The 19737-nt window shown below is 41.6% G+C and overlaps 1 protein-coding gene across 5 annotated transcripts in view; it reads right to left on the bottom strand.

Moving 5' to 3' along the window:
• Positions 1-11758: 11758 nt before the first annotated feature.
• GRAMD4 (GRAM domain containing 4) overlaps positions 11759-19737 on the bottom strand; it is a 497316-nt gene continuing 489337 nt past the window's right edge. For 4 of the 5 annotated variants that reach the window (XM_085654070.1, XM_085654073.1, XM_085654075.1 and 1 more), the window contains one exon: positions 17460-18511. In XM_085654070.1, coding sequence (XP_085510196.1) covers positions 18410-18511 — 102 coding nt within the window. In that variant the 3' untranslated portion in view covers positions 17460-18409. Of the gene's footprint in view, positions 18512-19737 lie in introns of all 5 variants that reach the window. The other variant, XM_085654072.1, reaches the window with a different exon arrangement.

Below are 19737 nucleotides of genomic sequence, written 5' to 3' on the forward strand. Positions count from 1 at the left end.
CACCTCATCTGCGACATTCAGTACTGTTGTAGAGGATGATCACATCCCTGGGCTGATGTACACAAGTCACAGCTATACATAGTCTATACCATATATGCTGTCTTTGATCCTACGTATATTTTTATGCTCTAGTAGTATGAAGACTTGGTCTAGCTCATGTTGACTGTTTATGTTTGGGACATGACCTGGTTGGAACATGTTTGGAACAGAGCCTATGGTCCTTTAGCATTATTTGGATATGATGTTCCTATAACTATATTGGCTTTATATAATCGTTTAAAGTGTGGGTATCATTTACTTAAATGGTTCTCACTGTACTTAGTGTTCTCCACCTCTGCCGCCTAGGTATTATCTCCCAGCGGTAACTTCAGTACTGGTCTGGGCAGCCCTGGTTGTATTTCGACCATGTTTTTCCCCACACAATACATCTCCTACAAGCACCCCCTGGTGGGAAGAGGCCCTAGCGCCTCTCTAGAATGCTCTGGAGAAAATGAGAGCCCCGGCAGCTGTTTTCTTTTCCTAACCCCTCTTTACCTACATCTTTTTTCAGTAGGATATCTGCTTCATCAAAGTTGACCCTACAATCCTCACAGGCTCACACTGAGCGCAACACACCAAACCATATACCAGGGGTGCCGCTCGCAGGCATTGGGGTGCCGCTCGCAGGCATTGACTGTGTTTGCCACTGTGTTGGGACTTCATTTGGCCGGTGCTCTTTGACCCGAGGGGACGCTCTGCTGCTAACGGAGGGAACGCTGAGGAGGTATTTCTCTCGGGACTGCGAGGACCAGGGTGCTTACCGGCAACATCATCCCGCACACCTGGTTCCTCTTCCCGACCCCGCCTCCATCATCTACTCCACGCCTCGCGGCCCCCGCTTCGCGGGAGCCGCTCGCAGGCATTGACTGTGTTTGCCACTGTGTTGGGACTTCATTTGGCCGGTGCTCTTTGACCCGAGGGGACGCTCTGCTGCTAACAGAGGGAACGCTGAGGAGGTATTTCTCTCGGGACTGCGAGGACCAGGGTGCTTACCGGCAACATCATCCCGCACACCTGGTTCCTCTTCCCGACCCCGCCTCCTTTAGACCTCCCATCTATTATCAGGGTCCCGCCCATACGCGCACGCGGGACGCAGCCCGGGGCGAAAACCGGGCAAAGAGCTGGCCGTTTGAGGCCATTCGAGTACGGGCGAGGTAGGGCAAGGTCTATTCCACGCTGCTCTGGTCTCTACATGGTAATTGAGAACACTAAACCGACAAGGATGTCTACAAGAGAAACCAGAAGCAAAACAGCGCAGGCCATGGGGCCCTCATCAGGTACTTTGGACACATATTTTGCAAAGGCTGGCTCCTTACTTATAGATGAAATTTCCACACTAGAAAGGCGTATCTCTCAAGAGATTGAATGGGCCCGAAGGTCGTCTCTGGGTCCCCTACAACATGCTATAACTCCAAACCCTTCTCCGAGTCATACTTTGGCACTAGGGGGAGAATCCATTTCAATACCTAACGTCACAACCGATCAATCTGTATTATGTAATGTGAGTGTCCTTATAAATGATTGTGACATCTCTGCTCAATCCGAGCATAGTTTATTACCCCTCCCGCTGCCCACCCCATCTAGCTCTGTTACTAACCCCATACCCAGGTTAATGAATAAAGAACACTTTGCTACTAGGTCTCCCCAGCCTGACCTAACATCACAACACACCCGAGAAGGGGCTATCCCGAAAAGAAAAAGAGGGCCGCAATTAGTAGGAGGGCGCAAGCCAAAGAATCCCAAATTAAATCCCAGTAGTGAGAAAAATCGACCTGGAATGACCAAAAAGGGCATGAGCTATCTACATGAACAAGGCACAACATTCACTAACATCCCCCCCCCCCCAACAGAAGCCTAGCCCAAATGCCACAACGAGGGAGGAGGGTTTTACTCTGTTGAAGATTGGTGCTCTCCTCAAGGATTTACTCGCTCCGCTTGAAAATTGCCTAGTAAGGATTGAAACTAGCTTGATCCATCTTCAGAAGGGGATCTCCCAACTAGCGAAGAGACCACACGTAACTAGTAAGATCTCTAGTAACATAACGCCTGCCGTGTCTGTGCCCCCTCCGCTCGTAACTCTAAATAGTGAAGGCTGTCCGATTGAAAATGATACACATCTGCAACAGCCAACCCTTGCCGTCCCAGAGATCCCTCATTCTAATCCTCCAATGAATACACAAGGCCCAGACCTCCAACCCAAGCCTATTGAATCTTTAAATGACGCCCATGGCAAAGATGCAAATTATCGACTTATTGACTTGCCACCTGAGGCCATTCCCTACACAGTAATTCTCACGGGGATCCCAGAACTCAACCCTCCCACCCGTGAATCACAAGGGGCCTTGAAAAACAAGGTAATACACTGGCTTTCTGCCAATAGGCCCCTTCCGGAAGGTATTCACAGTGAGGTATTGATGGTGAGGCGAGTTCCATGGATAGGAAGTACTAGAAAGTTAATTCAAGGAGATTGTGTCCTGATTAACTTTAGAGATCCCCGCACCGTCTCCCATATATGTAGTTGGACTCACCAGGCACATGGGACTTCAATCCACTCACGCCCCTTATCTTTCTTTTACCCACTTGCCAATTGTGAACAGATAAAGGAGCGTTGGGAATTTGTACCCAGAAGGTTAGGCACTCGGGATTCAAGGGTTATATGGGCAAATCCTCCTCCCATACCATCGCGACTAGACTATTTTTCCACCTTCAATAGATTCGCTGCCCTTGACATGGTGGATTGACCGCAAAAGACGAGTGGGGTGGAGGCTAAGGAGCATAGAAGGGCTACTAAAATTCAATTATGTAGATCTGCTTTCCCAGAGAAGGCTAGAGTCAACTGGGACCACTCAGGTATGGAAAAAGGGGCTAGGACCCTCTCGGTCGTGCCCAGTTTAAATAAGGAACTCGCACCCCAAGTAGCTAGCCCAGCCGTTAATCCTGCAATAGGGCAAGATATGGGTGTTGATGTGATTCTAAACTCACAACCAGAGAATACCAACTGTTCCTCCCTTAAGATTTTATCTTGGAATGTGGCAGGTCTGGCCAATAAAGTTAACTGCCCGGATTGGTGTGCCTACATACAGGCCCAAGACATCTGCCTCTTCCAAGAAACCTGGGCGAGAGAACATATTACCCATCTAGGTTTTGCATCATTCACTCTACAAGCAAAATGGAGTGGTATAGGCCGTCCATCTGGAGGTTTGGCAGTATGGGTGGCTAACGACTTGGGATGTAGGGCCACTGTCTGTCCACAAAAATCAGAGGACATTTTAGTTATTCGGCTCGAGTGGCCGAACGCTAATAGTCTCCTCCTGATTAACGTATACTCAAGGCCAGTTAACACCTCGCAGGTATCGCGCACAATAGAGGAACTGGCGCAAGTCCTAGACGAAGTCACCCAGGGTACTCACATCTTAATTGGGGGAGACTTTAATTGCCACTATGAACCCCTTCCGGGTGTTATGGTGGACCTGGCTCAGGATGAGGACTTGGAGTGGTCTATACCCCCGCTGCAAGCATCGGCGCCAAGAGCATGGACACCACTGGTCACACAAATAGTTTCCCTAACATTAAAATATGGTTTCCGGGCCTGTAACGGCAGGACAAACCTTGATTCCCCAGCTAGTTTTACTTATAACAGACCGGGAGGGAGTCAAGACTAGATTACATTCACGTCCCATTAGCTTCGTGGTCGCATATTATCGACTTCCGTGTGACACCTAGGGGTGATAGCGACCACAATGCGCTGGAACTCTAATACGACCATCCTGGCCTCGACCCTAGGGAAAAACAAAGGGTGTCAGCCGAAGCGGGGCTTGTCTTAACCCAAAATAGACGTAGAGTGAAATGGGAAAGATTAGTCTCCAACCCAGAGAATTTACCCAAACTCTACGCAAGGGTAATTCCCATATGTGAAAATATACAGGCACTCATAGCCCGGAGTGTATACATACACCTAGGGCATTTTCACAAAGATCTCACTAACTCAGTATCCGAAATTCTTACTTGTCTCCCAAAAAGAATTAATGGAAGCGCGGCAGGCCCAGCTTGGTATAATAAGACCTCCCGAAAGGCGAAAACCAGCCTATTGAACTCCATTAAGGCGGGATTGGGAACTGAGGTTATTAGGGCCAAGAGATCTGCTTATAAAACCCTAACGAAGAACGCGAAAAATGAATGGGAACACACTAAATGGGAAACACTTTCCACTTCATTGGCCACGGGGGATTCACGCAAATTCTGGCGCACTGTTACTAACGGTTCGGTGGACTTGGCGCCGGCAGTGGAGCCGAACATCTCAGCTAGGGCATGGTCAGATCATTTTCAATCATTATACCACTCACCTAAAGGGAATATGGTAGCTTCCTTGCCAACGCCGGATGATGCCCTTCTGGACGTGGAGCATTTTACAATCAGCGAAGTCAGAGCAGCCATAGCCGGGTTGGCATCAGGCAAGGCTCCTGGCCTGGATGGCCTGCCGGGGGACCTCTTCAAACAGGAGCAGGATGTTTGGGCACCTTATCTTGCTCTATTATTCAACTCTATCAAGGATGGTATGGAGGTTCCAGATACTTGGCTGGGCGCAGAGATCGTCCCTATTTTTAAGAAGGGTTCGCCTCTGCTCCCAGCCAACTATAGACCTATTAGTCTCATCGACGTTCCACAAAAAATCTTCGGAAGACTGATATTAAATCGCCTTCAGCTCTGGATCGATGAGTACGAAATCTTGAGTCCATTCCAAGCGGGGTTCAGGAGAGGTATTTCAACGGTGGATCAGATCTTCCGTTTGAATCTCCTTTATTGGAAGTCCGTTTTAATTGAGGGGGGTAGTTTATACACAGTGTTTGTTGATCTGCGAGCGGCCTTTGACTTAGTCCCTCGGGACAGGTTATGGGCCATTCAGACGGATCTAGGGGTACCTAATGACCTCTTGTCAATTCTGAAGTTATTACATAGGGGAAATTTTGCAAGTGTAAGGTGTGGCAGAGGAGGAACCCTGTTGGATGCCTTCCCCGTTGACAGGGGGGTTAGACAGGGCTGTGTGCTCGCACCGACCCTCTTCTGCCTCTTTGTCAACGGGGTCTTTGCCCACCTGAATGAGCTCAATAACATCGACTCCCCCAAGTTGGTTGGCATCAGGGTGCCCGCAATTATGTTTGCGTATGACACCCTGCTGCTTTCCAAATCCCCTATGGGTATTCAAAGGACCCTGGATGGCTTTGTGGACTTTTGCAACAAACACGGATTGGAGATCAATGCTGGAAAAACCAAATATATGATCTTCAATCCCCCCCCCCCCCCCCCCCCCCCCACACAGTACGACCTAGTCCTCGGATAGGGTCCGCTAGCCTGGAGAGGGTCCACACGTTTGAATATTTGGGGGTTATATTCAATCAGTTCATGACGTGGGACTCACACCAAACAAAGGTAAAATTAAAGATGACCCAGATGACGGGCGCCATCTGTAGGATGACCAAAGGTCTGAATTATAAGCCTTTAGGACCTCGCATTCATATTTACAAAACCCAGGCGAGGACAGCCGGGCTTTATGGGGGAGAAATCTGGGGTCACACTCCAAACCAGGAACTCCAGGTAATCGAGAACAACCTCCTAAGACATTTGACAGCTTTACCGTCCAGTACACCCCTACTGCCACTAAGATTAGACTTGGGTTTAAAACCCATCTCAGAGGAGCTTGGCCTTAAACCAATCATCTTTTGGCACAAACTATGGAGTACACCAGAACTCATGAATTATAGAGTGGAACTCCAAGATATCCTGCGCCTTGTAAAAATTGCCGAGGTACCATGGCTAAAATTTGTTAAACATACCTGTGAAATACTGGGAAGACCTGAATTGTGGTCTGACCCAGCTAATGCATGTTGTAAGATCTCACGCAAAACTCTAAAATTGGCCCATTATGAGCATAATTTGCGTGTGGCAATTATGAACGTGCCGGTTGGATCTTTGACTGACAAATTCCTGACTTTTAAAGATGCATACCACCAGGAATCTGTCTTCGATGATATAAGCCCCCCACTGACAAGGAAACTTTATTTCCAATGGCGCTATGGCACTCTCCCTCTTAGGGCACACATGGCTAGCTGGTCTCACTCACAATTTGCACCGCAATGTCCAGCATGTGGCTATCCAGCTGAGTCTGATTTGCACATCTTATTTTTTTGTCAAGCCTACCAAAGACCAAGGAAGTATTGGCTGGTTCCATTACTAAAAAACTTAGGTTTCACCCAGCATCTTCCAGCATACAGAGTATTAAAAACAGAATTATCACCCCCAATAATATTCGCAGTTGCGAAATTTTTAACAGCCATGTGGTTCACCCGCAGTTACTATATAAAACTGAATAGCATGTCTGAATGTTGTTCTAGATAATTATGGTACAATTGGCACTTATCATGGCATTTTGCTTTCTGAAATCTATATATTTTACCGCAGTTGCGAAATTTTTATAGCCACGTGGTTCAACTGCTGCTACTGTATATAATCGAATAGCCTGAATGTTTTTTTTTTTATATTTATGGTATATTTCTCATTGATTTATTGTACTGTGTCCATTGAATTTTATATATTGTACTGCATGTAAATTTGTTTTATTCTTTTATGGTCCTAGTGACCGAAATAAAGCTGATAATAATATACCAGTTACCACACAATGCTCGAATGCCCTGCATGAAAGTTGTATTATTGAATACCAAAAGATTAAATCAAATGGTGAAAAGAGCCAAAATCTTGGACTATTGCAAAGAGCTGAATGGGGACCTAGTACTCCTTCAAGAGATGAAGACAGGCTTCAAAGAGGCACTGCTAATGAGGAAGGGGTGGGTCTCGGACGTAACGTACTCTGAAGTTAATGGGAAAAAATGGGGTCCTATCCCTTGTATCCAAGAATTCAGGTTTAACCATAGTCACAGCTGAGCAGGACAGCAATGGACGATAGATAATTACTAGACCAACTAATGGGGTTCATGAGATAAACATTATGAATATCTATGCCCCCAATATAGATGATCCTAATTTCTGGCGCACAGTTATCAAAAAGCTAGCAGATAACCCGCAAAGGTCTAAAACAATAGTAGGGGGGGGGGGGGGTTAATCTCTGAATCCTATCTTGATTTGCATTCCGCGTTCAAATACAGAACTCCCAAGGCAACCAAGCAACTGTTTAACCAAGATGCTTGGAGACTACATAACCCGAAAGGCAGTGACTTCACAGTCTACTCTTCCCCTCACTCCAGCCATTCCCACGTTGACGCCTCACTTCTTAAAGATACGTCGAATATAAAGATCCATCCAATAGTTATCTTTGAACAGGCTGCAATCTCGATGTCCACTCAGCCTTGCTGACAAAGGTGGGGGGTGAACCTGGCGCTTAAATTCTGAAATATTAGAAAACCGAGGCTAATGTTATGGACCTCAACAAAGACGGAGCTCTTTTTTAAGGGAAAATAAACACTGTTAACTCTCTAATAGTATTATGGGATACATTTAAATGTGCTATGAGAGGCCAAATTATTAAAAGAATGTCCAGGAAAAACAGTGAAATAAAGAGTATTCTTAAATCTCTAGGAGATGAAATTAAAAGGAAAGAGGATCGGTATAGACACTCAAATAATAAGTCCCTTTTACATGATATTTAACAGTTAAAGTACTCCTTTAATTTCATCGTCAGTAAAGGAACCTACCTTGGTGTCCATGCCCAAAAATCCCGACAATTACTACAATGCAACAGAGCTGGTAAACTACTGGTCTCCGCTCTGAAATTCAACAATTTCAATAACCAAATTACCCACATCACAGACTAGGATGGTTCGCAAAAATTCCACAACCAAGAGATTCTTGAGGTCTTTAGAGAACTCTACAAACGGTTGTATACCCTGCAATCATTGTGTGATAAACCAAAATGCCAGGAGTTCCTTAGCTCGCTTCCTATGACCACAGAACAAAGGATGCACTTGGATAAGCCAATAGAAAAACAGGAGATTGTTAAAGAGATAAAGGCCATTCACTCAGGCAAAGCGCCCAACCCAGATGGCTTCCCAATTGATTTTTATAAAATATTTGCACACAGTTTTATATAGCACAAACTTGACCCAAATAGGGTATCAGAGCGCCTTACATAGCACCCGTTGCACTACACGAGGACACCTTAATTTTTGTTGGGCACAGGGAGATTAAGTGCTTGGCCCAGAATCACAGGATGTTCAGCGTCATTGTAGAGACTCGAACCCAGGTCGCCAGATTCAAGGTCAACCGCCCTAGCCATTAGGCCAACTCCTCTCCCCAACCTTCAATCATCAAAACACCTTAAATACATTTTTTTATCAATATGCCTTCTCAGGCAAGGTCTCCGGCATGGCCGCTGAAGCCACCATAGTGGTCATACCCAAGGAGGGCAAGGGTCATTCTCATCCAAAAAATGTCCAGTCCATTTCCCTATTAAACATGGAAGCCAAAATCTTTGAGAAAGTCCTAGCCAATAGGCTGGAAAGTTACATACCCAAACTTATCCATGATTTCCAAACGGGTTTTTCTTAAGAACATCTCGCAAGAGATAATATGATCACTTCTCATCAAATTCTAGAAAAAGCTTCACTCTCCTTGCTGCCAACTGCGGCGATTGCTCTTGACGTGGAAAAGGCATTTGACAAAGTGTGTTAGCTGTTTTTACACACTGTACTGAAATCCCACTAATTCGATAACTCTTATTAACATGGTCTTGATGCTTTATGCAAATCCCAAAGCAAACATTAGGATTAATGGTTCTACCTCCTAATACTTCCACTTTCAACAAGGAACAAGAGGATGCACCCTCTCGCCCTGCTTTTTTTTTTTTTACTTACTATTAACCCATGATTTAGATTACTTAATGCAGATCCAAAAATCAAAGGCCTTCAATTAGGGCAAAATAGCTTTAAAACAGCTGCACAGACAGACGATATCCTTATCTTTACTGAGGATATTGAATTGCCAATCCATTATTTAGTCAACATTATCTGCACATTTTCAGAAGTCTCTGGCTATACCCTGAATAAAGACAAAACTGAGGTATTTCCTTTAAATCCACTGTGTCTCCCTTCTCACCTAGGCAACTCCACACGCCTTAAATATTTGGAGATCTGGTTCTGTATGGATCTCAACGAGACAGTACTCTTTAATGAATCTAACACTATCACCAAAGTGAGAGATGTCCTTAATGCCTGGTCTCCCAAATGTATTTCCTTGTGGGGTAGACTTCAGACACTCAAAATGATGATCACTTGGATTGTTAATTTTTTTATCATCCATGCTCCCTCTAAAACTTTCCCCCCGTTTCTTCCAAGAGCTAGACAAACTCACCTCCAAGTTCCTTGGAATGACAAGAGGCAAGGATCGCATACACATCTCTCAGGAAGCCTGCTGCTTTAGGGGGGTGCAGTCTTCCGAATTGGAACCTATATCAAACAGCCTCTCTAGTGGCCCAAGGGGCTATCTGGTTTCTCCTAGACTCACATAATACTCCCCCGCGGGTGTATATTGAACGTGAGCTTCGCTCTCCTTTTAGCATATCCCCCTTTATCATTATGTCAAAATTCACACGATCACATTCTCACCGCATACTTTCCGATACGGCCAGTGCATTAAACTTTTTAAACTACTTTTGGAACACATTAATAACTCCAGATGGGGCGCCACTATGGTTCAGCCCTAAGCTCAGTACTGATCTCGATCTTAGTATTGCAAGTGTGTGGGCCGCCAAGGGAATCAGGCTAATTAAAGACCTCTATTGTGGAAATTTGGCAGAGATTGCTGTTAGCATTTAGCTGAAGCCATCTTGTTTCCGGCAGCCATTTTGTCAACCATGTGCTTTTTCCTTCTTCACTGTTGCTTGCCCTTGTGCTTTGCTCAAAGAACTGGCTATACTTAGCCTCTGCTCCTCTGCACATGTGCAGAAGAGTCTGTAGCTGCCCATGCACCTGCTCTAGTCTGTAACTGTCAGGTTGTTTTTACCAAAGTCAGCAACTGCTGGGTCCTCCTTTACTGTTGACTGTGCATTCTTTGCATGACCATTTATGTATGTAACTCTCCTATGTGTGCTTGTACCGCCTTCTTTTGAGCTCCTGTGTGGGTATAAAAGACCCATGGTTCTTTTACTCCTTGTGCTACTTCATACACTACCGAAGGGTGTTGTGTGAATGTAGTTCCACCTCATGAGGTTAATAAAATATCTTTTTACTATTCCAGCTTCTGTGCCAACTTCTATTTTCTGGTCTGAGGACTTTTGTGCAGAGAAGGGCAAACCCCTAGCACAGGTAGGCCTTGCTGAGGTCCCCCTCTACACTGACCATAATTATGACTCGCTCCCCTTTTCAGTCCTTGCCAGGAAAAACAATCTCACCGGCCAGGACTTTTATAGTTTTCTAAAAATCAAGGTTAAAATATCTAAATTTATCCTTTTAAGAGGGTCTGCCCTAATCACACATCTGGCCCTCTGGCAATGCTTGGGGCATGTTTCTCCAAAATCTCCAAATTCCTATCTGATCCTCACCCCCACAAGTCTCAATTAATTGTACCAAATGGGCCAAACATTTTTATGAGGAGGTTTATTAACATATTCCACCTGACAACCTGGCATATGATTGGCAAACTCTCCTTGTGCAACAAAATGTATTCAGTCAACATTCTTCACAATGAATCTCTTACATTGGACACCACCCTGCCTGTACAAATTAACATTACGAGAATGACAAATGCTGGAATTGTGATCTAGAGCTAGGCACACATCAACACATGTTCTTTGGCTGCAAGTTGTTAGACTTATACTGGGTATCCATACATTAAAATGTTCCAGTATTCTTTAATATACCCATAACCCTTTCCTTTTCTATAGTATTGTTGGGCCCCTAGGCTTCATTATTTCCTCTGCTCTTAGACACTACTGATATGGCACTGCTGGACTTCCTCTTAACCATTGTAGTTAAAGTCATACTTACAGAGTGGAAATCTTTCCAACATCTATCGTATCAAGCTTGGTGGGCTTGGGTGTCATAACCCTCAAGTGCCCACATGATATATTCAGAAAGGCAATCCGCACCACCAATTTCTAGCATTGTTTGGTGATCCTTGGACAGATACATTAAACTAAGCTCTCAGTGTATCGTGGCTCACCCCACTTTTGGGCCGGTCCCTTAAGGCTTAATACTATGTTCATTAAGCAGATATCCTGCCCCTCTTCTCCTCCCCCTGCCTCTCTTCTCCTCCCCCCGCCCCTCTTCTCTTGTTTGGCGACTCTTGATAGAGGCAATACAAATGATGCCACACTCTTTGGTATTAAGTCCACACGTCGAATTCAGCTCATACGTTATGGTCCCTTTTTGATCCTTTCGTTTGTACACCCTGATAGTGCGCACATTTTTGTCCTTTTATGCCTAAACTGTCCTTATATACTCAATCATAACAACTGATATATATACACTTCATTGCTTTGTCATAAGTATCCTGTATCTAGTTACTTTTGTCTGTATCGCACTTCCGCCAGATTGTATGCTTTTTTTCTCAAACTAATAAAATACTTTAAACACAAAAAAAAGTTCACCGTCATGTTGATCTATTAGCTGGACCCATGGCTAGTGAGAAAATAAGTTGCCTTGTATTATGTAGTAAGAATCGTAGACATCGCAGCAAAAAATGACATGAAATAATGTAATAAATAAGACACCAAAAATTTTTAAGATTTTATTTACATAAAAAAATGGGAATTTATACAAGACGCATTGTTTAACAATACACAAGATTTTCTTAAAAAACAGGGCATATTGTTTCATTATTACAGTTCTGCGCACAATGCATGTCCTTTCCCAGAACAAAAGTTACATTGATAAGGAATCTGTATTCACAACTTCAAAATATAAACTCTTCAGATGTCATAAATGTAACACTCGCTATCTGTGTTTCAAATTAAAATGAAACACCTGCCCAGTTTCCATTATTCTGTAAAAACTTTTCACTTTGCTTTAAGAGTGGTTACATATTTACAAAGTTGCCTTTCAGGATACCACACAGAACAAAGAGCTCTGACATTTTAATTTCTCGTGGCTATATGATTAACACAGTAATGCAACTGACATTGATGACCGGATACCCCGAAAATAAGGAAAGCTTTAAGGGGCATCCAAAGAGAATAACTCTTCGTGGCAGAGTGCAATGCTGCTATTTGCAAAGTTTATCTTTAGAAAAAAATAATTGCCACTTTTGCAAAACAATGAACCGTGATAAGCCATCAACTTCCTTTTTATCATTAAAGGAACTCCAGCCAATCACTGCTGTAAAACAGGAGACCTATGTACAAACTAGTGTTCCCCATTAGTACCCTTCCCTAGATCATCAGCAACCAGCTAACTCATGCCAGGGGTGGAAACCAATAGTACCTGTAAGTAAGCTAATGAGCACACCCTGTGCCACACATGTAAGCAGACCACTATACAGGTCTCAATACTATGGCAACAGTAGCTGCCTCACCGGAAATGCTTGACACAGCTACCCACAAAAGAAACAAAAGAAAAACTGGCCTGATTCCAAAGCACTGGGTCAGGTGCTCCACAGAGAGAAGGGTGATGTGAATCGAGATGCAAGATTCTAGAGGTATTTCCAATGTAGGTCTACAAGTAATAGCTCCATATTACATATCAGTATATTCAAGTTTAAATGTGAAGAATTTCAGTGGAAAATCTTTTATATAGTCGTTTTTAGCCTGAAAATCTGCCATGGGTCTGGCACTCCTGAACCTATGTTCCCAATTCTTGGTTTTGAGGATCTCAACACCCACATGAAACCTCTTGCCACCAAAACAGTCCCACAAAGTTGTTCCGCAAAGCAAACTCAATACCAAGCAGTACCTCTGGAGTGGAGAACTGACATATAGTATGTGGATATAGAGATGAAATAAACTGACCACACTTCACTTTAATCTTCGCTCTAGTACCTTAAAAGGAATGTTTTGTAAAAGATTGGAGTATTCATCTCTAAAAAAACACAATAGCATTTCAGTTTAAAATTCAATGCATCACTCTACGTATAACAGGCTGGTACACAATCATCGGCCAGTAAATCTGCTCACTCAGAGCAGCGAAAATCAGTCAACAGACTATTAGAGTATATGGGGCAGTCGTATTTCTTCCGCCCCTTATAGGTTTGAGACATAACTGCATTTGTTCTTCTCAGACACTACAATCTCTATTTTAATATCCATAAGTGGGGCATAAGTTACAGGAAAATCCGACCCATACTCTAGGTACAAGACATCACTTGTACAGTGTTCTATTTAATGTCTTGTGGAATCAAACGTAAATCTCACCACATTTGGTATTTTGTACCTTGCATATAGTCCTGACTGAAGTAGTTTAAAATTTACTTCCAGCCTATAGGGCATCGTTTTTCCCCACTACATACCAGGCAAATGTTTTCTGGCCTAACATTTATAAGAGGAGTTTGTAATCTACATTTACAGGGAACTGCCAGAGTAGAGAGTCTGGTGGTCTGAAAGCCTTGTCACAATATCATTAGTATGGCTGAAAACCCTATAGCAATTTTCAAGCATGTGCCCAGGAAAAGGGCACGCAACATTCCGGAGGTGCTGGGTGATGTCATCCTGCATAGCACCTGACCCAGAAGTAAGAATTAGAGTTACGACTCATCACATGGATGAAATACTTACTTTTGCAAAAACTGGATTCCAAATAGATTTCTGCTTGTTTCTCCAAGAGATGCCCACGCAGCTGCCAGTATACCCACTTAAATTCATCACTGCAGGCAATTTGATAATAGAATCAGATTCTAAACTGAAAGGGCCTGCTTCACCCTAACATTAGTCTCTACAAAGTGTAGAGAAACTACCCAAGAGACAAGTCCTCCACTGGAATTACCAGCATACATGATCAGAGAAGAAGTTGTCAACTTAATTCTGGCCAATTTCAAAATTATCAGTAGCCCTGGTTAGGCTCTCATTTTTTGCAGCATAGCGTTCCCTTTTTATCCACCATCATTAACAGTCAAATTGCCTTTCAGGCTGACCTGTGTGGCCTACAAGTCACTGCCCGGCAAGGAAAATACAAACAGAGAATGGCTAAAAATCCATGTTCCTTGTGTACAGTCTGATCCGAATTAGATAATTTCACACTAGGTCCTGCAAGTAACACAATCACTAGGCATGGTGGAATTCTTGCTATAAGTACTTGGAACCATTTCATTTTCAGGACATTGACATTCCGTGCATAATTTGCACCAGAAACAAAGGGCTAATTGCAATATTTTATTCTGCAGAACTCCAGTCTTCCACACAGTTAAATGCAGTATATTCACAGGGGCCACCAGATGCTTCCAAACCTGGAATCCAAATATGATTAAACCTCATCTACAGAGTCCTGGCCTGATATGACACCGAGATTTTGCGGCCTTTTGGTTGACAAAGCAAATTTTTAAAGAACATTGCAAGTACTTTAAGGAAACCCCCCTAATAACCTAAATACTTATGGATAACAGAGGTTCAAATGAGGAACTATTACCTCTACAGGAACATGCCACTTAACCTTCACCTGAATGGAAAGAAACGGACCATTCAGTCCATGAACAGATTTTCAAGCTTATTTTTCAGTATTTTAAAAATTGAGGCAGGCCTCTTATAGTGGTGTGCACTATACAATCTGGGTGCATATGTGGTACTCTTTTAAATGGGTGCTTTTGCCTCCTCTCAGCAGGAATTATTCAGACAATGTAGATAGTCAGATAAAATCATGGGAGACCAGTATATGGACCATTACCCCAAAGTAGACGTTCTTAAGTGCAAACAGTAAATGACAAGTAACATTTCAAACTAAATCTAAATGTTGTACATTATATTGACATACACAGGTTTACGTTTACAAATAAGCAACTAGTTACAAAATTATATTGCTTTTTTGAATAGGGAAAGCAGTGTGAGTTTGTACAAAGCCCTAAAATCAGGACACAGGAGAAGCTTATGCAGAATTAATGTAATCTCAAATACAGCCCTAAAATTACTGTGTAATGCCATGTAACGATTGTACATACATTACAATGTAACTACCTCTTTCTGTGCAGCACTGTATAAAGTATCACTTAATGTAAGTGTAACAGAACAAAATGTTCAATAGTTATGTATTCCTCTACATTAAAACAAGTGCTACACAATGTTTTCACTATACAAATCCAGTTATTTTGTACTGAAAATAATCAATCACTGCTCCGTTAAAATTACTTTAAATACCATGTTCAAGAAACTCTTAATGTCCATTAAAGTGCTCTTTTATCTCCATCCAGCAAAGTTTAGCTGGGCAATAGGGCTTTAAGTCCAGCAGCATGTTTTAAAACATTCTGAGCAGAAACATAGTTCATGGAAATTAGTCAAAGTTAACATATGAAATACTCATGTAAATGTATTTCAGGTGAATGCCTTGGTAAAAAAAACAGAACAAATAACTACAATACAAAGCATAAGAAACACTGTTAATCTGCTTGTTTTCACTGCAGAGTAGATGTATTTCTACACGGCTTATCCAATCAGCCATCAATTACGGCCAAATATATGTAGTCATCTTGCCAACGAGAAAGTACCAATTCACATTACAGTGTTTATCAAAAGTTTAAATCAGTATAATTTTGTTATTACTAAATAGGCCAGGGATCTATTTACAAAATAGGTACATATTTCAAATTAGATGTGACTTGAACATTTCTCATTGAACTATATTTTCATTGTTGATTTGCTTTGTAAGACCACAACTGCATTTCAAACAGCTGACCAGATTGTGACAATAAATAGATGTTTACGGTGTGAATTTTCCATTCAAATAAGACAGTCATTATAGGACAATATTTCAACATGACTTAGAGTAGAGCTGAAGATTATCCAATTTATGAAAGGAGTGATAGTATCCTGATGCATACAAGTCGTGTCAAGAGCAGAAGATATTAAAAAACTAAACGGTCATGGGATTTAAACAAATTATTTTCAAACACCCCTGCAAAAATAGTATTGACTCCAAATGTTTGTAACAAAAACAACAGCTTTCCTAATGTCAAGCGCTGTGTCACCTACCTCCGCAAATCTTGGACACAAAAATCACAAGCATAAAAAAATGTTTGACACAATCGGCGATGTTCTAAACCATTTTGTTAAGTAAGGATAACATTTTATCTGTTAAAGACACCTGTTTAGTTCTGCAAAATGTTAGTCGGAGGCTGACTGAGTAAGTGATACTAGATAAAGCCATAGTTCAGAGACAATGCAAATACTCTGGACTTTTAATTAAGATGTTAACAATTTAGATGTTAATAAGCCTCTGACATGTAAAAGTGTATTAGAGTAACTGCCATGACTAAGTGCACATTCTCTTCCAGGAGGCATAATTTTACTCCTCAGTGTATAGTACCCATATACAAATATAGTGAATGATAGTATGGTTTTCAAATGTCCTCTCGCATTGAACCAATCTCTTTAATAATAAGGTGGGCCCAAAAGAAAGACAGTCACAAAGGTATGTATATTTGAAATGTTCTGATTGGTGCCTATTTAATCATTTGCCTTATGAAACAAATCAAGTGATAATAGCTGCTTGAAATGTCTTGAAAAAAAAGAATATTGATGGAGAAATTCTATACTTAGTTTTCAATATTAGGTTGCAGTTTACTTTCAGCACCAAATGGCTGTAATACAGTAATCACTCATTCAATTGCTATGTTCTATGTTCTCGTGTGTTAGTAGGTGGAACTCAATTTTAATGGATTCAGTAAATTGAGCCACAAACAAATTCAATTGAAATACACACTCAAGAAAATCAATTGTTCGAATCAGCTGACTAAATTTGCAAATTGTATATACTTTGAGCAAAATAGGAATAATAAATCTTCCTTGTCAAAGGCAAAGTGTCTCAAGAAAAATCATTTACATTTGAGAGGAGTGTATGCTGTTGGAACTCTGAACTAATATATGAACAGATTTCAATGACATTATATTAAACCCTGTAAGGATCTGCAAGAGGGTGTCAAGAATATATTTTAAAAGAGAATCAATAACAATTTGATCCACCAGAAACAGTTGCCCAATTATGTATTTTAACCTTGTATTCCCCAAGTATGTGTTTTATGTTAAAGTACTATTTTATCACTGCAGAAATGTCATGTGATAAATTATTCAAAGTTGAAAGAACTTGGTTACAAATTGTAAATGCTACATTGATCATGGGCAATTTTAAGGCCAGGGCTAGAGATAGTTTTCACTTGTAGGAGAAACAAGCACAAATGGCACAGAGGAGAGAGGTACATTGCTACCTAAGTGAGTTAGTACTTATGTGGCTGGTCAGTGCCCATATTGGAAGTCTAAGGAATAACAAAGCTGAAAATGAATATGTAGAACAAGCAGATATGTATTCAAGTATATTATTAAACAACACATGAACAAAGTTGTTGACAAACATTTAGTAAAAATAAATTGGTAAAACAATGCTAACAAAAGGAAAAACAAATATCATTGTAAATTTTCAAAAGGAAATAGTGCAAGTAGGCTTTAAAAGCAAGACCCCATCAAGGTGCAGTTATATTACACAATTACCCAGAGTAATGGTCATAGGGTTTGAATTTGTTTGTTACACTTTCAAAAATATGCACATTTTGCGCTTACTAATGGGGCAAATGAATAGGAGACTACTTGAAATATAAGGTGATACATAAAACAAATTTTGTTCTGCTGAATACATGCTGTATTAAGTGCTTTGTTTACACCCAGCAGTATCAACTTTTGGTCATACGAATGGAATCTCTGGCCATGTGGGTGGAAAAGAAAAATATTATGATGCGACTTACTAATTAGGGAGTTGCTGAAGAATTACAATCGCAACAGTCAAGAATAAAATACTAGATGCAAGATGAAAAATGAACATTAATCACCACAATTCTTTCCAACTATTCAAGTTTCACCAAGCAAAGAACGCAGGACCTCCCTCAGAAAACAAAGTACATATGGAGAGTATTATACTTCAGGGATAAAGATTATTTACTAATTTTTCTTTAAACACAATGGAGCTTTCGAAGATGAAGAGATTGCAAAGGCAACATATAAAAGTGCTTTCTGTGCAAGGCAGATAGTGATGACAGCGTTTTCTTTCAGACTTAAAAAAAAAAAAAACTTAAAATAAATGTGAAGGCATATATGTATAAAAATATGCAATTAATCTGTAACAAAAAATATAACCCCCATGACCAAATGATTTCAAAATTGAGTATTCCAATATACTTTCATTATCAAACTGTTAAGAAGAAAAGAGAAAAACACTAAAGACACGTTCCATCTGGCATGGGACTATGTTTCACCGTTGGATGCTGATGAAATTATTTTTGTATACTGGCTGAAAATTGTCTCAAAAGCTTCATCTCTGTGGACCATGGCACCAAAAACAAGTGGCTGTAGAGAGAAAGAAAATAATCCTAAATAATCACATGAAGCATTTTGTTTGAATTTTAATGTTATTCATAACAAGCCCCAAAGCCTCACTAGTCATGTTACAACACTTCTTGGCACATACTATATCCTGACAAATTAAAATAGCTATCAGAACAAGTACATTTTTACGTATTAGCGAACACATTCAGGTATATAATCAGATTGTTTAAAAGGTGTGCATTAACTACCCTTGTCTAAAAATATTAGAAAACTTTAAAGGCATTCACAACAGGGGACACATTAAAGAGTAGGGCAGAGTGGAGAAGTGAAGAGGTGGCAATTTTGGGGATTCAGAGATAATGGTAGGAGCATGTGTCCATTGGAAAATCGTTTTTTGAGATGCTTATAACTTTGGCGCCGTTGGACAAATCTTCACAACACTTTCTCAAAAAAGTGTTCCACCGATTCTAGTTGTGCATGGAAAGTTTTGGGGTGATACGTTACATGGGGGCTGAGAAAAAGGGGGGGTAAAAAAAAAGTGCATTTCCTATGTTAATTCTCCTAGGGGTTTTGAACACTACTACAGTCTGAACTGCTGGAAGGAACTGCACCAAATTTGGCAGAAAGGCTGATTTTATTCCAGTGATCACGCTTTTGCTTATCTGGTGTAAATCCGTTCTGTAGTTTGATATATTAAAGGAAATCCAAATTTGGCTATCTAGCGGAGCGGATCCGACAGTCCCCGCGCTGATATCTGATTGGCTGCCAACACTTCAACCAGGAAGTTTTGGCAGCCATATTGAATGTTAAAAAGAAAAAGGGGACAGGGTAGCAATACTCTGACCCCTAGCTCTGGTCCTCTCAGGGATCCCGCCAGGTCAAAAAGACACATTAAAAAAAAATATTTCCCACAAAATTGTGATGGAGTCACAAAACTGCAGCACAAATTTAAAAAAAAAAAAACAAGTGCAGTCTCCTGCGCTTGTGTAAATTATAGCCCCCCAGGTGGGCAGGTCAGGGGGCATGTGGGCATGTGGGCATTAAAAACACAAAAAGAAGCAGGCACACAGGGCCGCTGATGCCTGAGTCTTTTATATGCCTATATGCCCCCGGGACCACCATCTTCCCAGGGAAAAATTGAATAATATGCCAAGAACCTCGTGGACCCCCCCTCCTTCCCGGGGCAAATACAACCATAGAAACAGGAAGGTGGTCACGTACCCAACTCAACCGGAGCCAACAATGGC

Source organism: Triturus cristatus, chromosome 4_1 (assembly GCF_964204655.1).
Source record: "Triturus cristatus chromosome 4_1, aTriCri1.1, whole genome shotgun sequence".
In the NCBI taxonomy this organism is placed as follows: Eukaryota; Metazoa; Chordata; class Amphibia; order Caudata; family Salamandridae; genus Triturus; species Triturus cristatus.